Here is a 23,874-nt window from a genome sequence, read left to right on the forward strand (position 1 = left end):
CCTTTCGTCGTTGGCGTGGGTAATCCAAACCACGGGAGCTGCTATCACCGACCTCGTCATCGTCGTCGTCGACCCAGCAGCACCGCCTTCCAGGGCTGCGAATGTAAGCATAAAAACCGGAAAATTCCCCACTGCTGCCGCCCGTAGGAGTCTGGGCCGTGTCTCAGTCTCAGTGTGGCTGATCATCCTCTCGGATCAGCTACTGATCATCGCTTTGGTAAGCTATTAACCTCACCAACTAGCAAGCCCCTCCTCCGGCGGATCAGCTACTGATCATCGCGATGTCATCTAAAAGGATTGATTTTTATCCCATAGTTATGATTAATGAATTAGAGACGATGGAGGATGAGAAAGAAATCATAATCTCTCACATATCCACGGTTTATGTTCGTTTCATGGTGTGTTTAGTCATGTTTATATCTGTAATTTCTCACGTATCCTCGTACTCTGTCACCTCCTCCTCCTCCTCGTTGGTCTCCACCACCTCACTATACTCCATGGCTTCCTCCACTTCCATCACCATCTCTTCTCCCTCTTCCTTGGCTTCCTCCTCCTCGTTGGTCTCCACCTTCTTTCTCTCTTTCCCTCGTTCACCGCTCTCACCCTTTCCTTGCCCTTCTCGTCCTCGTCTTCTTTCTTTTTTTATCATTCTACTCCTCCACTGCTCTCTCTTCCTCCCCTCTTCTGAATTTACATAGATTACAACTCGTTCACAGAATATATTAAAAAAATATTAATATATATTAAAGTATTTTAAATTTATAATAAAACTAAATAACTAAAGTTATCTTAAAAAAATATATTAATTTATATATAAAATTATCTTAAATTACTCAGAAAACCATCGTTACACTCATTTTGTAACTCAAGTTACACTTATTCACAAAATATATTAAAAATTATATTAATTTTTATATAAAATTATTTTTAATTCATCATAAATTGAAAACATGTCATAGTAGTTCCAAATAATTTTAGATTAGTTTGATCAAAATTAACTCAAGTTATACTCAATCACAGATTTGATAAAAAAATTTCTCAAACGAACGATGATATCGCTCAGCAAGTGTCAGCAAGTGATGTTATTGCTCGTCTCGTAGTATACTATCTAAGAGTGGTGGTCTCACTTAAACTTATAGTAGGACTACCTTAGGCCCTAATATCATATTTAAAAATTTTAATTATTTTAAATTTTTAAAAAATAAAAAATTAATACTAAAATTTTTAATAAAATTTAATTTTAGTTATACTCGAACACAAAATGTTGAATCTTGGATTTTGATGATAAAGTCAATTGTCATTTGTTATCTAATCTATATGTTGAGATAAGTGTGTAGGATTAACTATGATGAAAATAAGATATGCAGCAGGAGTTGCGCCGGAGTCAAAACAATGATCACGTTGGGAGTTCGATAGTTCGACGGAAGTTCGGACAGTCGTCGGAGGTTCTGCGGGAACGAATCCGAGAAGTCTATGAGCTTGCCAAAAGAAACTCGTCGGAACTCGCCAAGTGGATCGTCGTAAGTCCAGGAGTTTGCCGGAAGTCCGCAGGAGCATCACCGAAGGTTCATCGGATGATCGACGAAAGTTCGCCGGAAGAAGCGATTGACGCACCGGAGCAAGTTGGAAATGGGAGGTGATCCCATTAACTTAATCTTGGGGCAATTGGGCCCTTGAAAAACCCAAATTGGGCCGAATGGATCAACCCATTCGGACCCTAATTTCTGCCAAGCGGTTGAACCGCCCAAGCCAGGAGGTGGCACCGCTTGGGCTAAGTCTCCGAGCGAGACTGGGCGGTGCAACCGCCCCAGCCAGGAGGTGGCACCGCTTGGGCTCAGTCTCCGAGCAAGACTGGGCGGTGCAACCTCCCTTGATAGAGGTGGCATCGCTTGGGCTCGGTCTCCGAGCTCTGGCCAAGCGGTGCAACCGCCTCAGTTAGGCGGTGGCACCGCCTCAGTTAGGCGGTGGCACCGCCTCAATTAGGCGGTGGCACTGCCTGAGCTCGGTCTTCGAGCTCTGGCAGGAGGTGCAACCGCCCCTGACAGGAGATGGCACCGCCCAGAGGCTCAGTCTTCAAGCTCTGCCAGGCGGTGCAACCGCTCCAGTCAGGAGGTGCAACCGCTATATCCCGAAATTCCGGGAATTGACAGTTTTGAGCTCCAAATTCAAACTGGGTTGGGGCCTATAAATACCCCACCCATTCAGCACTGAAAGCACACATAATATATACCGAAATCCTGATCTTGTTCTGTGATTTTTATAGTTCAAAATTGTTGTAAAGGCCAAAAGTTCTTCTCCTTCTTTTCTTCCAAGTTCTGAGCTTTAAAGAAAGGAGAGAAAATTCTATAAGGGTTGTCTCCTAAGCCCGTAAAAAGGAGTGAAACTGTAAAAGGGTGGTTGGCCTTCGCCTATTGAAGGAAGGCCTCTAGTTGACGTCGGTGACCTCGTCGGTGGAGGAAGCCAAAAGTGGAGTAGGTCAAGATTGACCGAACCACTCTAAATCTCGATTTACATTTACTTTGAGCATCTTATATCTACTGCAAACCTCCTCAATAGCTTACTGCCTTCTGTGCTTTTACGAACGTGTTTCAAAGTTCAGTGCTTTCCGAATTGACGTTTAGATGTAAATCGCTTTTATCGTACGAACGTCGTATTTCAGTTTGCGCTTATATTCTGATTTTCATTATAACTGCAAACTACCTTCATAGATTTACTTTAACGTCATCTCGCTTGATTTTAAGTTAAAGTAATCTTAGAATCGACTTTCACACCGAAATCGCTTTTATCGTACAAACGCAGTTTTTATTAATCGCAGAAAGATTTCCGCTATACTAATTTAACCCCCCCCCTCTTAGTGCTCTTGATCCTAACACAAAAATACTATATGGTTAGCTCTCCGGAGGACGATTGACGGGTATAGAATAGTGATTTGACAGATATAGAGTTATCATTAAAAAATAAATTATCTATAAATTATTCAAATTTAGAGTTTTTTTAATTCGTCCTAAAATTTATCATTATTCTATATTATATATTATATTATTATTATTATTATAACAGCGACGGGATCAATTCCGTTACTTCTCGTACCCGTTTTCCGGATTCCCTGCTCGCCGACTCCCTCCTGCTCTTAGGGTTTTAAGTTCATCCAATTCCACCCCAAAACCCTGCCCTTCCCATCCCTTCGCATGGCCTCCGACCCCAAGGATCCCCGCCCCCTTCCCCCCTCCGACGTTGCCGACCACCGGAAGGTCAAGCTCATTTGCAGTTACGGCGGCAAGATCCTTCCCCGCCACGGCGACGGTGCCCTCCGCTATGCCGGCGGGGAGACCCGCCTCATAACTGTCCGCCGCGACTCCCCCCTCCCGGAGATCCTCCGCAAGATGGCCGAGGCCTGTGGCGGGCCGGTTGTCCTCCGCTACCAGCTCCCCGATGAAGATCTTGACGCACTCATCTCCGTCTCCACCACCGAAGACCTCGATAACATGATGGAAGAGTACGACAGGCTCGCCACCGATAGCCCCTCTGCGAAGCTTCGAGTCTTCCTCTTCTCACCCTCTGAAGTCACGGGCGCCGGTGCCGCTTCCTTTGCGGTCCACATTGACCTTCAGGAAACTCGCACTAGGTATCTCGAGGCTGTAAACGGATTAGATTCGAGCATCAGGAGAAAGGATAGCGCGACGAGCTTCTCATCGACGCAGAATTCGGATGGAACGACTGCCGCCGCCGCCGACGAGGTGAACAATGAAGGTACATCACCGGCTCATGTGTCTCCCACTGCTGCATCTGCTCAAGACACGTTGAAGTTGGTTTTTTCTGGTCAAGATGTTCTTGATCTGCTTCCGCCTACTACTAGTTCTAGTGAACAAACCGAATTATTGAGTTCAACTCAATCCGAATGGCCTCCTCTGGTGCCAGATCAAAACAGAGTGTTGAATTCAACTCAAACTGACTTGCCTTCCGTTGCATCATATGTTCCACAGTCCTACATTGATCCACAACAAGCTCAAATCTTAAACCCCCAATATTTACCAGTGATGGGATTGCCTCTGCCAATTAATGTGGTTCGTGTGCCAGCACCAGCATATATGCCGCCATCCCACATTGCAGATCCAATGTCCCAAGTCAGTAATGGGACTTCAGTTCAGACAAAGGTGAATCCACACTCGCAAAATTCTAATGTTGACAAGACCGCCAAGTTTCCTAGTGATGTGAAACTTCAGTCTTTGTCTCAGCTTCCTCCTTTGCCTTCTCCGTACTTGCTTGCACCAAATGTGGAACGTAGTGGGCTGCGCCAAGTGAGAAGATTTGAGGATTGTAATATGTGTCAAAAAGCCATACCTCATGCCCATTCAGATACTCTAATAAAGGAACAGGGTAATGGTCTCAGAAATGTTGTTCCTGATGTGAATGTGGTATTGCAGAGTCACCATTCTGAGGATTTAACAAGCATGCGAGGACAGCAAATGATAGATGTCGGAATGCTGGTTGACGGTGTGGTGGAAACTCAAGCCGAGAATTTGGTAGCTACAGCTCCATCTAAGACCTATGAGTTCAGCGAGACTATCCCTGGGATTCCATGGGACAGTGGGAGGCCAGTTGTTGTGAATGCAGCCAATCCATATTATGCTAAGGTTTTTGTCCCACCAGTTTCTGTGGGTTTTCCAGGCACCTCACAAGCATCACATGGAACTGTAACCAATCCTCAGAAAGCTCAAAAAGTGGAGTCAGTGCAAGAGCAGCAAGAAGTGCCACTGTCTTTGGGTCTCAACATGGAAAATCTTGATTATCCAAACATTTCACTTGCACCGGCTTCATCGACCCTGCCATGTGGCCCTTATGGAATGCTCGTCATTCCTCAGTTTCATGGAGAGGATTACTTGCAACAGCAGACCCAATTGCCTCAGCATATTGGGTTACCTAACTATCCTGTTGATCATAATTTCATTGTTGCCAGCACCAGTTCAGTTAGAAATTCAGATTATCGAGAAGTTGGACAATCAATCAATGGAACTGTGCCTGCATACTTGTTTGGCTATGTTAGACCTATCAATGGGACACATCGAGCAATTTGCACAATTCCCCCTGGCGATCCGGGTTTCAGCAACCAGCCAAGACCAGTTGTGATTCCTGATATTGGTACCTCCAAGAATATAAAGCCTGAAAATCCACCATTGGTTGTAGTGAACACTCATAATGCTGGACCGCAGCATAAGGAAAATGAGTTGTCTCATGGTGATCCCCTAATTAGTTCTGTAGTTGTTCCAGAAGGAAATGCTGGTCCACAAATTGATAAACAGCTATCTGTGATAAGTGATGTTGCTTATGAACAGAGTGTTCAACCTTCCAACACCAGCCACATTCCAAATATGACGTGTAAACATGGACCCTACTCATACCATCTTGAAGCAGGTGTTGGACCAAGAGGGATGTTCAAGTATGTAGATCCCACTTGCAATAACAATGCCACCAAGAAGAACGTTATTGGTGAACAGAAAGATGAGGTTCCCAGCCTTCATCCAGTTGAAGAATTTTGTGACATAACTATTCCTCAAAGTGACAATGCTCAGATTTACACTATTCATCATGCTAGTAACATGAACCAAATCCAGCGAGCCATTTCATTAGACCCACTTGCGAGCAGCAAAGATCCTCAGAAAACCCTTACTGTTCTGCCTCCAATACCTAGTGAAGTTTCCAACAGAGAATCAATAGCTATGAAGGAATTGTACAACAAGAATTCTGTGAATAGCATGGGCTCTGAGGTAACCGTTCCTGCAGGTGTTTCTAGCCACTTACCTGAGTCTCCAAGAATGGACTCGCCCAAAGAGCTTGTGTGTCCACTCAAAGGTCTCGCCCCCTGTTTTGCTGTATGAAATGTCTTATTGCTCATTTAAAATCACTGATTACCACATTCTTAAAATCATCATCTCTTTGGCTGTTAAACTCAGAAGATGTCCATATTAAGCAAGATATGCAGACTTTTGAAGGGAAAGCATCAGCAGAAGCACTGCAGTCATCTGAAGAGGTCAGTCCTAGTTCTAACAGAGAAAGTGGCACCATAGAGAATACCTTAGAGAAAGATGATGACCAGAGTGAGGTGATGGGCACATCCTTTCTCATGTTTTCTACATCTACTCCTATTAGATGCTAAAAATTATTGTAACACAGGCCATCAAGACCAAACAGTCAGAGAATTTAAAGAATGGTTTTCCAATTACAGATGACATTGGACACCTTCAGGTTAGAAGATAAGTTCAGTATGTTCTTCATGTGTTAAACTTGTGCAGTTGTAAGGTCAAGTTGACATAGTCTCTTGGTAAATGCTGAGATTGTTGGTTGCTGTTTAATCCAGGTAATAAAAAATAGTGATCTGGAAGAGTTGCAAGAACTTGGATCGGGAACATTTGGGACTGTGTATCATGGCAAATGGAGAGGTTCAGATGTTGCAATTAAAAGAATCAATGACAGGGTTTTTGCTGGGAAGCCATCAGAGCAGGAACGTGCAGTATGTGTCTCCATAGATTATTTGCTTCCTATGTTTCCTTTTCCTGTAGAATCCATGCTTACATATGTGTCTATGCATAAGTTCAGAGGGCTGACTTTTGGAACGAAGCTTGCAAACTTGCTAGTTTGCATCACCCTAATGTTGTGGCATTCTATGGTATTGTTCTGGATGGCCCTGGAGGATCCATTGCAACAGTAACAGAGTTTATGGTTAATGGTTCCCTTCGGCATGCTTCACAGAAAAATCAGAAGTATTTGCTCATTTTTAATTTCATGTTTATCTGTTTATCTTTTTCCATTGAAAAATGCATGCAACTTTTTCATAATTGTATGGTGTTAGTATTTTGGGACAGTTTAACTCATTCCTATCTTTCAACAGGATCCTCGATAGGCGTAGATGTCTTCTTATTGCGATGGATGTGGCATTTGGCATGGAATACCTGCACAATAAAAATATTATACACTTTGACCTGAAAAGTGATAATTTGCTTGTCAACTTGAGGGATCCTCAGCGCCCAATATGCAAGGTGAACTTTATGCTTTCTACTGACGCCATAGAATTCTTTTGAATGCTGTTTGGAATTTTATTATCAGCAATGCTGGAGGTTTTTATGATAAAGAGCAACCCTCAGGTGTTCAAATTACTATTTTACTGTTTTACTGATCTAATAACTTCCTTGAGTGAACTAACTGCTTATAACTAGCTAATACTGTCCATTTTTATGTAGCAAATATTTTATCAAAAATGAGGTCGAGGATTGAAGTTCTGGCAGCATTGGGGGTGCCATGTCATGCATTTGGTCATTGTCTTGTCAGGACCACCCTTAGTTGATGGAATCTATTCTTCCTGGTTTCGGGTGCCCCTTATGCACTGATTTTTCACAAGACTGAAATCATCGAAGCCTACTGTTATAGAGAGTAGACAACACATGTTTGGCCTTCACATTTTAACTTGGATGGTATGCTGAAAAGAGGCAGAAATGCAAGAGGGAGAGGAGAATAGGATGATAACAGGCGTTGCCAGGGTCTGTCAGAAAGAGTATTATGAAGATTGCAAATTTGTTCTGAAATATATGGAAGTAAAAGAATTGCCTGCTTTAAAAAGTACCATTAACAAAAAAAAATGCTTCTGAGTTCTAAGAAATAAGAAAACAGAATTAAGTATTAGTAATGCTTTCTCTTGATCAATTTTTGTTTTCTTTATTAAAACAAAAAGAAATTGTAACACAAAGCAGGCGCTTAAATACTTGCTTGTCTGGTGTAACATAATTTGCGGGTTTTGCTATGTCAAAGTCAGGGTGTCACCGGAAACTTATAAATACCTTTTCTCCAAGCACCTCGTGCAGATTGGTGATCTTGGTCTCTCAAAAGTAAAATATGAGACATTAATGTCTGGCGGCATGCAAGGAACCCTGCCGTGGATGGCTCCAGAACTTCTTTCTGGCAAAGATAACAGGTACACTGAGAAGGTAATCTCATAATTTTTGTATTTTATATCTTAATATCTAGTTGATATGTTACTTTTCATGCTACAGGAGCTCTGTGAATGATTTAACCATGTACTGTTAATGTGATGACTTTATGGCTAGGTCGATGTATTTTCTTTTGGGATTGTGATGTGGGAGCTCATTACCGGAGAGGAACCATATGGAGACATGCATTATGGAGCAATTATAGGTGACTTTTCTTTTCATATCGTTATAATATATTATTCATGATTTGACTGACAATGCGATGATAACCCAAGAGAGGTTCCGTTGAGCCTCTTTATCATAGATATGCGTTGTAATGTTCTTTTTCCATATGTGATGAGCACGACTGGAACTTGTGATTTAACAAGCAAGAATTGTCTCTGGGAGAACCACACCGGGAGTTGGTCTTATCTGCCTCGGTGCCTCTCCTATTGCAGAATTTTCACTGATGGTGTGCAAACCAGCACGCACCAGTAATATGTATTTCTTTTGGCATAAAAACTTTTATGCCTATTCATTATTTATTTCAATAGGTGGGATTCTGAACGACACACTGCGGCCTCCTGTGCCTGAATCATGTGACACCGAATGGGGATCACTGATGGAGCAATGCTGGTCCACCGAACCTTCGCAGAGACCAAGCTTTACAGATATCGCTAGCAGGTTACGGGCTATGGCAGCCGCACTTCCTCCGAAAGGATGAGCTGCAGCAGCAGTCCGACCAAAATATGGTGCTCCTACTCATCGATGCCATTGACTGACATGTTTGTGACCCCCTTTTTTTTTTTTGTGCAGCACAGCTCTTTGCGACGTGGTTCTGCTGAAGGCAGTACCCATATGACTTGTGAAGAGAACCCTCTCTCGTGTTTCACAACAAGATCTACGCATGCTTGCTTTTCCAATTTGTTCATTCTTTTTTACTCACGACTGGCTGGGCATGTGAATGGAAAAGCCTTATAAATCTCTTGAGAAGATAGCTTCTGGCCTGCTGTTGTTGCATGTTCATATAAAGATTAAAGAGTATTGCAGTGGCTGTAGTTAACACATTAATATCGGAACTGAGACGTATCACATTTTTTGCTTGTATATTGTTCAATTCGGAAGATCCCAATTTTGAGAGCTATGATTCTATTTCAATCGAATTTAAAATTAAATTAAAAAAAATATATGAATCATTTTTAAGGATATTTAGCTTTTTAAAAATTTTCAGACCAGCTCAAAACCGAACTGAAATCACTGATTTCAATTTGCAATGATTTTGAACTGTGTGACCATTATGATTTTGAACTGTATAACTAATATCCCGCTTTAGTTATAATTCAAACTTAACCAAACCAAACCGAAGCCAATGATACTCCAAGGGACTCAAAATTCAACAGTCGAGAGAAAGAGGCAGAGGTAGGATTGACGACAAATTGTGATAAGTTAACATATTCATTCAACTTCAATAAGAAAAATTGCAGTGCAGCACAATTTTTGCCGTTAAAAAGTGTTTCCTTGCTTTTACCATGAAATCCTTGCAAAATTTATGTATGAAATATCATCCTCAAACATATGAAATTGGTTAATATCTCATCCTAAGTCAGGCAATATTGCTCACACTCATCAATTCTTGAGTTTATCATTTCTAGATTAACCAAATTCGTAAGCATTAGTATTAAAAGGACCACTCCCCATCACCTGAAGACTTGCATGAATGTTCCACTTCTTTAGGACGCTGGAATATTTCAGCCACCGATGAATGGGGAAGTTAGTTTTTCTTTTTTTTTTTACTGCCTCCTGCTGTTTGCCGTCTTAAACTTGCTGAGGTTGGAAAGCTCCTCGATCAGCTTCTTTTCTTCACTACTTAACCTCTTTGGGATCTCTACCTGCACACGAACCAGCTGGTCTCCCCTCATGTTTGGCTTTCCAAGATATGGAACCCCCTTCTTAGCCATAACTAGGGTCGTACCTGGCTGCGTCCCAGCAGGAATCTTCAGGTCCACCTTTCCTTCCACCGTCGGAACCTTCATGGTAGTCCCTAGGATTGCATCGATATATGATACCTTGCATGTGTAGAGAATGTTGGTTCCATCCCTCTTGAGCACAGGGTCTGATAGAACTTCGATGAACACATACAGGTCGCCAGGTGGGCCACCCCGCCTTCCAGCATTCCCTTCCGACCGAACCCTCAGCCGACTACCAGAGTCGACTCCGGCTGGAACTTTCAGGCTTATCCTCTTTGTCTTCCTCACACACCCATCCCCTCCACAGCTGCTGCATGGGGTAGAGGACTCGCCAGTACCTCCGCAAGTTGAGCAAGTCATAACTTGCTGGAATACACCCAGAGGGGTCCTTGCCGAAGAGACAACCTGACCTTGACCTCCACAGGTGTTGCACTTGCTTGGCATCGTGCCAGGTTTGGCGCCAGAACCATCACAAGTTCCACACCTTTCTAGCCGTGTAATCTCTATCTCCTTCTCCACACTGAAAATCGCATCTTTGAAATTTAGGACAAGATTGTAGCTCTCATCATCACCCTGCATAGGCCTGTTGCGAGCAGCTCTTGCTCCTCCCATCCCACCCATTCCTCCCATCCCTCCCATGCCTTCAAATAATGATTCAAAGATATCAAATGGGTTGCCATAATCCTGTGGTGAAAACATTAATAGAACATTAGAAGAAAAGCAGCAGAAAAATTATGGAAAGATGTTCTTTTACAGGAACAGGATAAAGCCAACCCCTAGCTGATACTCACCCCCGTGCCCATGCCAGCACCTTTGAGGCCAGCTTCTCCGTACTTATCATATATTGACCTCTTTTCATCATCTGACAGGACCTGTAATAAAGCAACTTATAAAGACATCAAAATTAATGACATCAGAATTAAGTTTACTAGGATTGCTGCTAAATCTACCAGTTTGTATAAACATGTCCATATGAAGAGGAATAACCTCATATACATTGCTGATCTCCTTGAATTTCTGTTCTGCTCCAGGTTCTCTAAAACAAATAACAAGCAGTAAAACTTAACCCTGCCTCAAGTTTTAGCAAGATTGCTCATAGCTGACAAAATCAAAAGATCAATAATAAAACCTATTACAAGATGAACTACTGTTTGAATCATCTATTGCAAAACCGATTGGTTTGGTACTGTTCGGTTGGTTTTTACCAGTCGGACCACCAACTTGTATGTGGACCAGTCCAAGACAAGCAATCCGATCTGGTTCAGTATAATTATATATAATATTAATCATTTTATATTTAACCCTATGCCAAGGCTTAGCTTGCCCGACTCAACCATCACATCTTCACCCACCGTCACCACTCCCATGTCCGCTGCTTGACGGCTCACCACTACTCACACACCCGACGCTTGTTCTGGTATGCCTTCTCTTTCTCCTCTAATTCCTTATTCTCTTCTTCCTAAGCAAAACTTCATCCCTTCTCCATGCTCTTCCACTTATTTCTTCCTTCCTCTCCTTGTTTTCCCACTCCTTCCTTCATTCTCATAGTAAGAACATAAACTTTAGGTTTACATTCATTAATCTTCCAAGGCACAGAGCTGTTCTTATACGCTACACCTAAATCTTGAAGGCTCAACTAAACCAGATCTCTCATCATACCAAAAGCATGCTTTGATTTCAAGCACACAATGCCACTAAAAAGAACACATTCCAAAAGTTGTGATCCATCTTTCATGAACAATATTTTAAACAAATTAATCAATTTAAAATTTGCTGCAGAGAATTTGCCCTCCTTTCTACCCAAATGAAATGTTCAGAAATTGTTTGTGAAGGTGAAAACCCTTCTTCCTTCTTATTTCTTTACTGCCCCTTTGTTGGGGTTGTGAGGGGTTGAATTTGGAGCTTTTATTATTTAATTATATGTTTAGTGATCAAAATATTATAAACAAAAGATGGACAACATTTTTCTACTCACTTGTTCACATCAGGATGATAACTCCTTGCAAGCTTCCTGTAAGCTGCAACAAAAAGATGCCAACATACATTATCATGTCTACCTAAAATATAGATAAGCAAGTGTTTGTTGACAGCTAGTGTATGACTACAGAATTCAGCATATATCATTGTTATTAAGATAAGCACATAGATGGCAATATGCATAAGCAGTTGCATTGCCACAAAGAAAAACATACAGAAATAACTAAATATTCAACAAAGTGAACCAAACTATAACATCCAAATATTCCATCGGAACATATTACAAAGATAATGGGAGGACAGTCCACTAGCAATAGAGTTTGCTAATATACTTGTAACTTAAGACCAAACAAGATCCACATTCTCCTATTCAGCTAAAAGGTTCCATGTTTCATGAGTCACATCTCATGCAAACAGTTTGTGCTGATAATCTCAGTCTGAACGTTCAACTATTTAGCAAGAAAACTCTGAAATTATTAACACTTCATTTTCTTTCTTTCTTTTGCTTCATTAAATGATTGTTAGAATTAACAGGCGATTCGTCAAGAACAGATTGACTACTCATTAATTCACTTTTTCCACGATATTCGCAAATCTGATTGACTACTCATTAATTCTGTACTTTTTCCACAATATTCGCAAATCACTAAATTGATGATGCTATTGGTTAACTGCTCCCACCCTGCTTTGTTCTTCCATTATTTGCTATATATGGAAAAAGTGATTGATCTAAATTAATTATCTTTTATTCCCACATTAATTCATGTTAATACAAACTCATCAAGTTTTTTTTCTGAAACATCAAATGTTGATTTGAGATTGAGATCTTTGCCTCAGACAGAATGACTATTCCTTGTTCATGCATAGGCAGTTAACACCAAACATTTGATTGAAAGATTATAAGAAATGTTTTAATGCTATTGAATGTAAATAATTGATGCCACTGCAAATCATACTTAGCTAGCAGTAGCGAATAGTAGTTATTTCTGACAAAGGGTCATTACATGCAACTCGACAAACTCAAAAGTGGGCACATGGTCAGTAAGATGCCACAGTAAAAAAGGGAATGTTGGCTTTACTATAGTGGCTCAACTTCTGATTCAAGCATGACAGTACTGCCTAGAGAAGATTCTAATATCATGTGATGGTGCAAGGCAAATGCAAAACATGATGACTAGACTACAGAAGAGTAGAATGCTGGTCCAAATAGAGTAGTATCACCTACCTAATAATGACATAAATAAATGCCCATTTCTGATGAACTTTTGTTCATAACTTGTAAGTTTCATAGAGATTAAAATAGCATCCGCACAAAGTGGTATTTACATCCTATATAACATCATTAAATGCTATAAGAATCACGATCAACAGGACAAGAACTACAATAGCAGCAAATAGAAAAGAAAAACTAAGTCCTGTATAGTATACTTGCCACTTTTTATTTCAGATTTACTAGCATTTCTTGATACACCAAGGACAGAATAGTAATCCTGCAAAAGATGATACCAGAAGGAAATATGATCAGATAGACATACAATTATATTAAAATAAAACTTGCCTAGTCCATGATCAAGTATTTCAACTTCATCATAGGTTGAAAAAAAGAATGTTAGAATAGAAACAGAATCACACTCACTAGATCAGCTCTAACGATGAATCGTGCTCCCCTATTGCGCCTAGAATTTAAATGTGGCCCATTATAAAACAAAGCAGATGAAGACACTGGGGCAAGGAAACTTGCATGTGATGATGCCAGATACTTACTTGTTGAAGTACTGCAGATATACAAGAAACTAGTGAGATGAAAGGCTACAGATCAAATTCAGAAACTTAAACGTAACATACACACGAAAATGTTTTTCATTAATTTGCTTGATATCAAATTTTTACCATAATTTCTCATATTTTCTATAAGTATTTGTCAAATACACATTTGTTTTGGATCAATTTTGACTGAATCAGTGAATCTGAATTACTTCTATCCAGTTACAGTGTTTTCTATTAGAAATCAATGGTTTCAGCTGGTTCAGTTGATAACTAAGTTGAAATATCCTAATTACTAAAGGTAAATGGCCATGTAGATAGTTCCCTCATGTATTATTGTCTCAGGCAAGCATCCGGGCACTTGGGTTATCACCTAGACTATGCTTGCTTGAACCATCATATATGCATATAAAGAATCATATATAACCACACATATGATATGGGTAATATATTTATGTACGAATAAATTAAATATAACTACACATGTAAGTCATACATCTACTAATCCAAATAACGTAGGCATAAACTTGACCATCCACCAAATCGTTAAAGATTTCTCACTTAGAGCTTAATCCATGCAGGTAACAGGTCAAGTTGCATTTGAGAGAAGTTCTTTAAGAAAAAATCAGGATCACATTAACTCCATTTCATCTCACTATCAAGAAAACATGTGCTTGACCAAACCACCCAATGATTTCTTGGCCTAGACCTGATCTATGTAACTGATGGGTTGTGTCAACTACATGGGTTGGACCAAGATTGGCACCTCAACATATATGTAAAAGTTTATTTGAAAATCAATGAGATATATTTACGTTAAGGTTGTCGCCTCGATATAAACCTTGGTGCCTAAGCTACCATGTTGTCACATCTTTAGATGGTTTTGTCTAAGGTGTACGACACCAAAGTGACACCTGCTCACATGCTCGCAATTGCAATCTAGATCTTAACCTTGTGCAATTCGCTAAGACAATCTACTAAGGATCTGTATAGAGAAGATAAGGTTACAAAGTGAACGCATGAGTAATATGCCGCAATCACACACAAAAAGGGTAAAAGACTCGAGATCATAAGCAACAGAAAGTAACTTTTATCAGGCACAAAATATTCCCGCAAATGAGTTGAGCGGTCACACACAAAGGGGATTCCCAAGGCAAGTGAAGATCCAATGTTTACCTAGCACATTCATTAAACAAAAAGCGGAGACACTAACAACGTTGCACCACTCCTCAGATGTATAACCAAAATCTCATCCACCCTGGTACCACCCAGGGATTCCAATATGCTGGAAGGGTGGATGTTTTGTGTCACAAGGCAGTCAGCCAAAAATCAGAGCATGGCACACGAGAACAAGATTATTTTGCCTAGTTTTCCCTCCACATGTCGCCACACAACTACATAGGTTTCCAAGGTTTACAAAACGAAAACAAAAAACAAAAAAGCCGCTAAAAGCGAAATTGGGTTTGGCAATGGTACTGCACACCCCATACAAGTTGCACATGAGAAAATACTCAAAACACCTGAAAAAAAGGACCGAAAAGGGTCACAAACATGTATCAAACATCTTGATTTCATTGCTTCGTGACAATATGGGCATTAGTATATGATTATCAACCCAAAGTCGCTTAGGTTATTTGAGATTTCAATGCACTTATTCACTTAAGATCCATTTCCCTCTTAAAAGAAACACATATCTAGATGACCTACTTTACATTAAAATGCGAACTCACCCAAAATACCAAAATACCAAAATTTTCAGGTTACACTCCAGAAGTAAAATGTTCACGCCCAAAGAAAGTGCTGCTGAATTTTTTCAAAGATTGAGGCACTACTTCATGTTCTATTAAAGATGTAATGACAAACTTTAACATTTTAGTTATTAAACATGATCGATTAGTTTTTATGAAAACCAAGGCCTCTACTCAGTGAGTTCCAGTAAACAGGGTTCCTGGATAGATCATATGTACAAATAATATTCAAGGCCTCACGACCAGTTGAACACTAGAAAAGAATCATAGCCGAATGTAATGTATCCCACCTAATTGGTAGAAGAGTCGGGAAGAAAAAAAACAACAAATGCATTACAAATAAGCACAGTATTGCATGTTCAGACATAATACAAAAAGATAAAACCAATGCTTACCTAATTTGAGGCATCAGCACCAATTTAGTAATACAACAAGGCCAAGATCCTGGAGATGCATTTCTAAGTGTTGCTTGAGGCTGTACCCCCAACTGAGGCACATAAGTACCTCTACATGGTACAATTGCCATGGACCTGTGCAGCTAAGGAGAAAATAATGGCAAATTCAACCTCCTGTGTTCCCTCTGCAGTAACAAAAAGGAAGATCAACTTTGTTGAAGCATTAAGAGTACAAAAGTCATGAAGATCACATGGTCATGATCCTGTTACTGCTTATAATTGTGCTCATTTTATCTGTAATAGGGGGAAAACATGAATAAGTAAATATATTTCATAACATTATAGTCAATGTCAAGCACTACCAATGCTCTCCGGCAACTCTTGCTTAGTCTATGAACATGAAAAGTGATCCAACATTTTAGCCAAAAAACCTATATACGTAGCCCATGTAAAATTTCCGAACATATCAATTTATGATAATGTCCACACCAGCCCTCAAAGGTGCGAGTTCCCTGAGCTGTGAAAATGGGATGTACACTGAAACACTCTGACCAATGTTTTTCAACTCTTTGGCTCTTCATTAGACGTTGGTTCTTCAACTCTCCAACCAACATGAGACTAGATGTGACCTTACCAATTTTCTTATACAATTGGCCAATTTATGTCGTGAACAATAATATTCTACTGAGATCCTCTCAAGCTCTTACTAGCTATGATATTGCCAGTTATTTACAGGTTTGTATCAAGTAAAAGTATTTGCAGAAATTCACAATGGTTTCGCACCCTTCATTTTTCTCAATACTACCTTAGCCACTTCAGTATTCAGAACAATTCATTGTACACAATTCATTGTGCACAAACACAACTCTACCAACCAACAAATGAACTCCTAGATAGTAGAGATTCAATAGATCAGATTCTTGCCCACCACAGAAGCATCCGTGTCTCTCGTCTCTTCATTCCTTCAAAGATCTCACCCCTACCACCCAGAAACTACATACACAATCCTCTTCCCCCAGATTATTAGGAGATGCCTCTACATCTCCGACAAAGTAAGGAAACGATTATCAGACAGAACAACACCTCATCCCACAACAAACCTATCACGCTCAAAACAACAACTACCATAAATCTTCCGTCGCCGCCACGAGAAGTATCAAGCATAGACCTCAAGAACATGGACATTGTAGAGAGGATATCTCGGAGCTAAGAATCCACCAAACGCCATCAAGCCCGTTCGAGGAAGGTAGTCTCACAACGAGATGGAGGGTTTCTGACCTGAACCGGCGGAGGCAGAAGCGGCCGCACCGATGATTCGCCTGTCCCTTCCCCTGGGAACCTCTCGGTCTGGTTCCGAGGAATGGGATAAGAGACGGAGGAAGACGGAATGCGAACGACAACACGAGCCTTATGTGTGTCAGGGACTCGGATCTCGTCCAATTGGTGCACCAAGGCAGACGTCAGTCGTCGGATCGGATTTGATCGGAGGGCTCTCCGTCACTCTATCTCAAAGAATCATCTAGAACCGTCCAGGGTCAGTACCGCTGCCGACGGGTTGGTTTGAGCCGGACCGAACCGATCAGGTTCACTGTGTTCACCGAACCGAATTCAGCGCTTGCCGAGTCAAATAACGACGGTCATAATCAGGTTCAATTCACGCGGGCACACCGCATGGTAAGCGGAGCGAGCGCTCACTGCGTCAGTTCTGTGGGGCGGCGACGGAGAGGCCTTCGATCGAGCTCAGCCTCAGCGAAATTGATCTCCTAGATCAGATCATCCTCCATCTCCTCGCATCGACTTTGCCTTCGGTGCTTGCTCGATCGAGCTCCGCCACGGCGAAAGCGATCTCCGAGATCATCTCATCCTCCCTCTCCTCGCATCGACTCTGCCTTCGGTGCTTGCTCGATCGAGCTCAGCCTCAGCGAAATTGATCTCCTAGATCAGATCATCCTCCCTCTCCTCGCATCGAGTTTTCCTTCGGTGCATGCTCGATCGAGCTCCGCCTCGGCGAAAGCGATCTCCGAGATCATGTCATCCTCCCTCTCCGCGCATCGAGTCTGCCCTGGCTGTTTGCCCCAAGGTAATCCAATCCGACGCAAACCCTACGGGCTAATAGACGGTGCAAAACAGTGCACTGGGTGATTCGACGCCAAGAGACCGAACCATGCTACTAGTCCATCCATTTGGACTGTTGCACACCCTATGGGCCGCAGTCCATAGGGTGGTGGCTTGGATATAGATGGGAACATGACATTCAATCTTTTTAAGGGGTAGTTTGAATATTGTTTAAATTAGGGAGCTCATTTGAAAAATTATTCAGTAGCACTTTTTTAAAAAGATAAAAAAAATGAGGGAAATCATCCAAACATCTTTTATTTTTCATAATGTTATGAATAGCTATTAATTTGTCTTATTATACAAAGGTTGAGTACTTTTTTATTCAATTAAATTAAGATCACATCAATTCTATAAGCCTCATTATTATCCATTCTAAACAGAGTGGATGAACAACTCAAAATCGAAAAACCTATGTGGGAAAAGGTGCAACTTCTTTTGTTCTTCTTGGCTTTTATTATGTATACAAGTACATGAATATCTTGGTTACTGTTAGAATAGCGTAAAGCTTTTGGAATTAATGGATGCCTAATCAAAATTTTTGCCACAATATTAACTAAGTACTAAGTTTAATCCATCAAAATTAGTGGATAGTGGCCTTCACAACAAAAAAAGATGATGCTGATGAATATGGCTGAGTGATTGGCAGGGGAAACCATGGAGTGTCAGCAGAATTATAAGGATTCATATAGATTGGAGAGCACAAAAATGGTACAATGGCTTCAGTTCTCGTGTTCCTCTTCCACCTTTCTCCCTTAAGTCTCCCCTCTATGCTGTCTGCTGAATTGGTGTTCATGTTAATAATTTGTTTTGCTGGTGATGAGAATGGAAACTGTATGTGTTCTGTGGTTTATATATATATATATCAAAGAGGAAGACATACTGAAATGGATCTCAAGGTATATGGCACAGTTAATTATGGAACATAACTGTGCAGAGATGAAACAAAATACATATTAAATGTAAAATGTTACCACAATATAAATAGCACCTCAGACAGTGTGCTTATTTCTTAAGCTCCCTTATAAATAACACTCTTCTGAATGGAGTTAAACTCGTCGATGTCAACTTATTTCATCAATCGGATCTATGTGCTAAAGGAATGAGCATCAACTGCTCAGGCCTTTGATCACTTCCTTAAATCTTCATAGTATTGATCGATCCAACCTTGAATTATCTTAACCTCTGTTTCTCTTTGCTCTTTGAGCCACTTGGGATCATCTTTTGTGGCTGCTCGAAAATCCAAGTGATGAGCCCCTGAAGAGATGCAACAGTGGTTGAATCAGAAGGTTGATTGATCAATAATGTAACAATTAAGAATAGTTAGTACAACAAAGGATCTCTTTCTTTTTGGGTAAGATTTGGTTTACTGGCAAAACTTTCTTGGCAAGCCAATCCTCCGCTCACCTAACGGTGTGACGAGGGCAATGATGCTGGATGATATGTTCTTCAGCACCCTACAAATGTATTCAACGGCAAAAGCATAAAAATCAAACAATCAAAACAAGTACAGAACGATACACCATGAACCTTGGTAATGATTAATAATTACCCGCCTCTACTCCAAGGGTCTCTCATTCCATTAGAGAAAATAATGTTGCTTCCGAATCTCTTTAGCACTAGCTCAATTTTCTGGTTACAACAATCATTCCAGGAAACAATTTAGCAAAAGAAATGCAAAGTTTTATGCAAAATCTGTTCAAAACATGGGCCTATTAAGCGAAATAATATCTTCTAGTTCGCAAAATCCAAAGCATAAACTTCTAGTTTTTATGATCTATGACATGTAATTCATTTATACATCCAGCTGTGTTGCATCTTCAATTTATCAAATTCTTTTAAGTGAAAGACTAATGTGTGACCTCTATGTTCAAACAAAGAGCAACATGAATTGCATCCCAGAAAGAATTGACTCACATTGCCACCATATTCTGTGGTTATCCAGTGGGGCCTTGGTCGAACTTCATACTTTGTCATGCACTGGTCACCAAATTCTTTATAGTCATATGTGGATGGGGGAAACATGCTTTCATTAGAGGAAGTCATTGGCATGACCATCTCTGTGCATGCCTGAGAGACGAAAAAATTAGATGATCGACAAATTTCCACGAGGGATGTCCAGAACTATGGCACTGAAATTTCCCCATCATGCAAATTTTATGGTGTTCCAAAATTGAATTGTACAATAATATATGTAAGCCTGAGGTGAAGTTTAAAAAATGTGTAAAGGACAGTAGATTACGGCAGGTTTCTACCTGCCAGTCCCAACCATGGAGGCCATGAGGATCACTTCCATTTTCTATGTCAAAGCAAGAATTAGTACTTGAGTAGTTGTAATATAAACTTGCAGCTGAAAACACTTTAATGAGGATGTCCTCTCCTGCTGGGAATCCATCAATAATCCTACACATCTATAAGAAATAGTTCTGATTAGTGAAATGAAAAAAAAAAAAGAGCCATAAAAGCAAGATCATAATCTGTTGTGAGAATAAATAGCAGCAAGGACATCAAGAAATGTACATAATCTAATCAATGATAACTTCAGCTGCTTCCAATCCTATGATCATTGACATTCACATATCAAGATAATTAGGATTGTAGATAATCTGCATGTGCCAGTTTTTGTTCTTTTCAAGAAGGGGCACCAGACACTGGACTGTCGTTCATAAGAAGATGAATAGCTTGTCCAAGATTGACACAATTACGCAAGATAATATACATCGGTCTCAAGAGAACAGTATGGAAGCATTACCTCTTTAACAGGATATGCAGGCAAAGGCATCAGAAAATTGGCTGGAGTTGGGTAATCAATCATTGCTGTGTATACAAATGCTGTCCACAACCAATCTCTCACAGAATATACAGACTGAAGTTTTCTGCAATGTGTGAACCACATCTTACCCAAGACAGGTCAAAATGAGAAGTGTATGTAAAGATATAAAGAGTATTTTCCTCGAAGGAAAAAAAGGAACAATTGATAGTGCCAAAATAACACAGGATTTGACCATCATAAAGGACTGCTTTCAGTTACTCAGAACTGTAAGTTTCTGTGAGAGTTACACTGTGAGTGCTAAAAAATGGTCTACAACCATGAGCTACCGTAAACTTCTGGAGTATCAAGGAATTGTACTCTGACATGTCTCTAGTTGTTGTCATAACATAACTCTTAAAAACTGGATAATTTTTTTTCATTGAGTGTGACATTTTGGATCAACCAATACTGCATGCTTTCTACAAGCATTTGGACACTGACTGGCACACAAAAATATAAGAAAATCCAAATATCCCCCACTTCCATTGATGATAAAATTGTTCGTGGAGCTCAAACCATTCTCTATATGTGGTTAAAGGTCACAATGCCAAACATGGAGGCTAGCAAAGCTAAATTGGATGGCCCATGTGCTTATAGGTTTCTAAACTTATGCTCATCCCAGATGAGGTCTTGTAGCAAAAAACTTCAAGTTCCACAAGAATAAAGACAAGAAGTATCTCCTTATTGATTAATCTACGTCAAACTTGGATGTAAATGGAGGTCCCAGTGTCCCTCTCAAAGAAGTAGGGGTGCTTGTTCCATCACCATAGTAGATTAACATACGTGGATAACAATCAGAAAATTGACTCATAAGCCAAATCAACACGAACAGATTTGGTCTCATGCAATTAAAGTCGTCAGGCATGCAGCCTAGGTTGTTTTTTTCCCAGTATCATATTGAATGCTATTTAAATGTCCTACAACAAGAGCCTGTCTTGAAAGGCACATTGCACCCACCTAGATGGACCCTTAACAAGACAAGTAATTACTAATGCCATCTCATCAACCAAATTGCTCAATAATTTCGATAATTATTATGGTAGTTTGAGGTGATCAATCCATACTTGTGCTTGCCAAGAAGAATTAACTTACTTGCAAGCTCTAAAAGTTTTGGTAAGTTCCAACATCCCTCCCTTCTTAGCTCCCACTACCATCAACTCATCCCAGCTGTCCTTGATCACCTCAAAGCAGTTAATGCTCTCATCCTGCAAGATGCCAATCAACCAAAAGATCAAAAATGAGAACTTGCATATCAAATGGTTTTGCTCTAATCCGTGCTCAACACAGACAACAATCCAACTCGATATTTATAAATTGGAATATAAATTTGGGTCTACACCTTGAAATCCTGCGACACACCATCATAGAAGCTACTCCAGGGAACAATATGATCAAACTGCAGGATGGGTGCTGATGAAGCCAGAGCCCCGATGGTTATATGTGGATACTTTAGTCTGAACCAAGCTGCCAACACTGAGAACCAAAAAGTTTCGGAGGTATAAAGTTGGAATATTTTCATTCTTATACACAAGGAAAGATGGATGCCGATTAACTCTGCACCATATCATTGACACAAGACAAAACTTTTTGTTTATCGTCAAGTTAACAATTATCGTATGTTGTTCGGATTCGTCTGGAGATTGTTGATCGATTTGGATTTGTTATTTGACTGTAGGGTCCTAATTAACCCCACCAAAAAGATTACTGTTAGAATATGAGGATAACATCTATACACAAGAGGGAGAAACATACTTCCCCCATAGGATCCACCAAAGACTACAACCGGAGATGCCTCTGCCGACAAGTTCTTCTTTAGGCTTCTTATGAGAATTGCGTAATCTGCCAATGCTTGCGTCGATGTCAGATATCCCAATTCCTCAGCCGATTCGTATGAATCATTCCCGAATGGCATCGACTCGCCATAGAATCTATGCTAAAACCGAAGCAAAAGGCTACATAATTACTTCGATTCGTATACTCCCACCAACGGAAGAAGAGAAGAATTCATGTACCTCGATGAAGACGAGGAGGGCCTTGAACTTGGGCGCGATGTCGAGCATGAACCCGGTGTTGGCGGCGAACCACTCGATGTTGCCTTCGTTGCCGGTGTAGACGAAGATGGGGGCGGTGTGGACGGGGCCTTGGTCCCAGTAGGTGGAGTTGATGAGGTACTTCTGGTAGAAGACATGGTAAGCCTTGGGCCGGAAGGTGAAGTGGTCCAGCTGCTGGGGGAAGAAGTGGGCGGTGAATGGGAGCTCGGAGTCCATGGCGGGCTTCCTTTTCTGTGCCAGGGATTGCATGGCTGCGCTTGGGGACAAGGTGGTCGAGGAATGGACTCCTGAGATGCCCAAGGTCAGGAAGAGGAAGAGGAGGAGGAGGAGGAGGATGAGGGGAGGAAGACGTGAAGCCAGGGCCATGTTGTCTCCTCGAGGAGAAGGAGCTCCTCTGAGAGGAAGGAGAAGGAAGTAGTAACAGCAGAAAGTGGAGTCAAGGTCTTTTTGATGACTTGCCTTATTCTCTCACTTTTGAATGTAAGTCACGAGCAAATGACGTTAGTGGATATGCCGTGGAAAATTAGCTGAATTATAATTATATATATTATAATATATTTATCCCTCAAAAATTAGAATGTGACTTTAGCATACACATTTTATAAAATTTAAAACCTTCAAATATTAAAAAAAAAAAAAAGGAAAAAGAACCTGGAAAATCATTCTTAAATTAAGAAATATTAATAATATTGAGGTATGCTAAATCCAAGGGAATTTAGCATATATTTAATATTCTAAAAAATTTTGGAACTTGCATATATTAATTTCTGTCAATTAAATAATTCTAGACAATATTTTTTTAAAAGAAATATAGGAATAGTTTAAATATTTTCTTAACTCAAACTAACTAATTTTTTTTATATAGTTAGTCATGCTTAAGTTAAGTTTTTTTTTTCTTGAATGAATTGTAAAGTGAGGATAATAAATGTGTGTATGTGTGTGTATGTGTATATATATATATATATATATATATATATATGTGTGTGTGTGTGTAATATAAAAAAAAGGACAAACTTAATAATTTTAAATCTAAAAGGCTATATATGTAAAGACAGCTTTGTGTTGTTGGAAGAGAGATCCAATGCTA

General features: G+C 40.3%; 3 protein-coding genes across 13 annotated transcripts; 1 reads left to right on the plus strand and 2 right to left on the minus strand.

The window, feature by feature from the left end:
- The first annotated feature begins 2,864 nt into the window (after window positions 1-2,864).
- Window positions 2,865-9,061, plus strand: LOC135614677 (uncharacterized). 8 transcript variants are annotated; one of them, XM_065112315.1, is made up of 10 exons: window positions 2,866-4,154; window positions 4,236-5,850; window positions 5,952-6,100; window positions 6,172-6,243; window positions 6,356-6,508; window positions 6,595-6,758; window positions 6,887-7,034; window positions 7,854-7,976; window positions 8,097-8,184; window positions 8,513-9,061. In XM_065112315.1, the coding sequence occupies exons 1-10, from the start codon at window positions 3,189-3,191 to the stop codon at window positions 8,680-8,682; spliced, it is 3,648 nt and encodes a 1,215-aa protein (XP_064968387.1). In that variant the 5' UTR covers window positions 2,866-3,188; the 3' UTR covers window positions 8,683-9,061. The 8 variants fall into 8 exon arrangements, 6 of the variants coding, with proteins under 6 accessions (XP_064968396.1, XP_064968387.1, XP_064968365.1 ...); XR_010487650.1 differs by having other exon boundaries at window positions 2,865-5,850; window positions 7,854-7,963; window positions 8,513-8,650; XM_065112293.1 differs by having other exon boundaries at window positions 2,866-5,850.
- A 333-nt stretch (window positions 9,062-9,394) lies between these two features.
- Window positions 9,395-17,913, minus strand: LOC135614710 (chaperone protein dnaJ A7A, chloroplastic-like). 2 transcript variants are annotated; one of them, XM_065112361.1, is made up of 9 exons: window positions 17,088-17,913; window positions 15,810-15,994; window positions 13,539-13,677; window positions 13,335-13,392; window positions 11,901-11,943; window positions 10,913-10,961; window positions 10,717-10,797; window positions 9,931-10,609; window positions 9,395-9,847 (listed from the first exon to the last, which is right to left on the minus strand). In XM_065112361.1, the coding sequence occupies exons 2-9, from the start codon at window positions 15,938-15,940 to the stop codon at window positions 9,822-9,824; spliced, it is 1,206 nt and encodes a 401-aa protein (XP_064968433.1). In that variant the 5' UTR covers window positions 15,941-15,994; window positions 17,088-17,913; the 3' UTR covers window positions 9,395-9,821. The 2 variants fall into 2 exon arrangements, with proteins under 2 accessions (XP_064968433.1, XP_064968431.1); XM_065112359.1 differs by having other exon boundaries at window positions 9,395-10,609; window positions 17,088-17,912.
- Window positions 17,914-18,787: 874 nt separating this feature from the next.
- Window positions 18,788-23,235, minus strand: LOC135582639 (uncharacterized). 3 transcript variants are annotated; one of them, XM_065112344.1, is made up of 10 exons: window positions 22,749-23,235; window positions 22,489-22,669; window positions 22,076-22,209; window positions 21,829-21,941; window positions 20,677-20,800; window positions 20,180-20,335; window positions 19,842-19,994; window positions 19,477-19,556; window positions 19,295-19,381; window positions 18,788-19,181 (listed from the first exon to the last, which is right to left on the minus strand). In XM_065112344.1, the coding sequence occupies exons 1-10, from the start codon at window positions 23,151-23,153 to the stop codon at window positions 19,142-19,144; spliced, it is 1,473 nt and encodes a 490-aa protein (XP_064968416.1). In that variant the 5' UTR covers window positions 23,154-23,235; the 3' UTR covers window positions 18,788-19,141. The 3 variants fall into 3 exon arrangements, with proteins under 3 accessions (XP_064968416.1, XP_064968409.1, XP_064968419.1); XM_065112337.1 differs by having other exon boundaries at window positions 19,332-19,381; window positions 22,749-23,233; XM_065112347.1 differs by having other exon boundaries at window positions 19,332-19,381; window positions 22,489-22,664; window positions 22,749-23,059.
- Window positions 23,236-23,874: the final 639 nt, after the last annotated feature.

Source organism: Musa acuminata, chromosome BXJ1-3 (genome assembly GCF_036884655.1).
Source record: "Musa acuminata AAA Group cultivar baxijiao chromosome BXJ1-3, Cavendish_Baxijiao_AAA, whole genome shotgun sequence".
Taxonomy (NCBI): Eukaryota; Viridiplantae; Streptophyta; class Magnoliopsida; order Zingiberales; family Musaceae; genus Musa; species Musa acuminata.

What these genes read in the sequence shown, in the direction of transcription:
- LOC135614677 (XM_065112293.1), top strand. Translation starts at nt 3,189, where the DNA reads ATGGCCTCCGACCCCAAGGATCCCCGCCCCCTTCCCCCCTCCGACGTT. An exon ending in GCTTGTGTGTCCACTCAAAG is followed by an intron (nt 5,851 to 5,951) that starts GTCTCGCCCCCT and finishes TGTTAAACTCAG; the next exon opens with AAGATGTCCATATTAAGCAA. An exon ending in ATGACATTGGACACCTTCAG is followed by an intron (nt 6,244 to 6,355) that starts GTTAGAAGATAA and finishes TGTTTAATCCAG; the next exon opens with GTAATAAAAAATAGTGATCT.
- LOC135614710 (XM_065112359.1), bottom strand. Translation starts at nt 15,940, where the DNA reads ATGGCAATTGTACCATGTAGAGGTACTTATGTGCCTCAGTTGGGGGTA. An exon ending in TAAATCTGAAATAAAAAGTG is followed by an intron (nt 11,944 to 13,334) that starts GCAAGTATACTA and finishes TTTTTGTTGCAG; the next exon opens with CTTACAGGAAGCTTGCAAGG. An exon ending in TATCATCCTGATGTGAACAA is followed by an intron (nt 10,962 to 11,900) that starts GTGAGTAGAAAA and finishes TATTTGTTTTAG; the next exon opens with AGAACCTGGAGCAGAACAGA.
- LOC135582639 (XM_065112337.1), bottom strand. Translation starts at nt 23,153, where the DNA reads ATGGCCCTGGCTTCACGTCTTCCTCCCCTCATCCTCCTCCTCCTCCTC. An exon ending in AAAACTTTTAGAGCTTGCAA is followed by an intron (nt 20,801 to 21,828) that starts GTAAGTTAATTC and finishes CACACATTGCAG; the next exon opens with AAAACTTCAGTCTGTATATT. An exon ending in TCCATGGTTGGGACTGGCAG is followed by an intron (nt 19,995 to 20,179) that starts GTAGAAACCTGC and finishes TTCGTCTCTCAG; the next exon opens with GCATGCACAGAGATGGTCAT.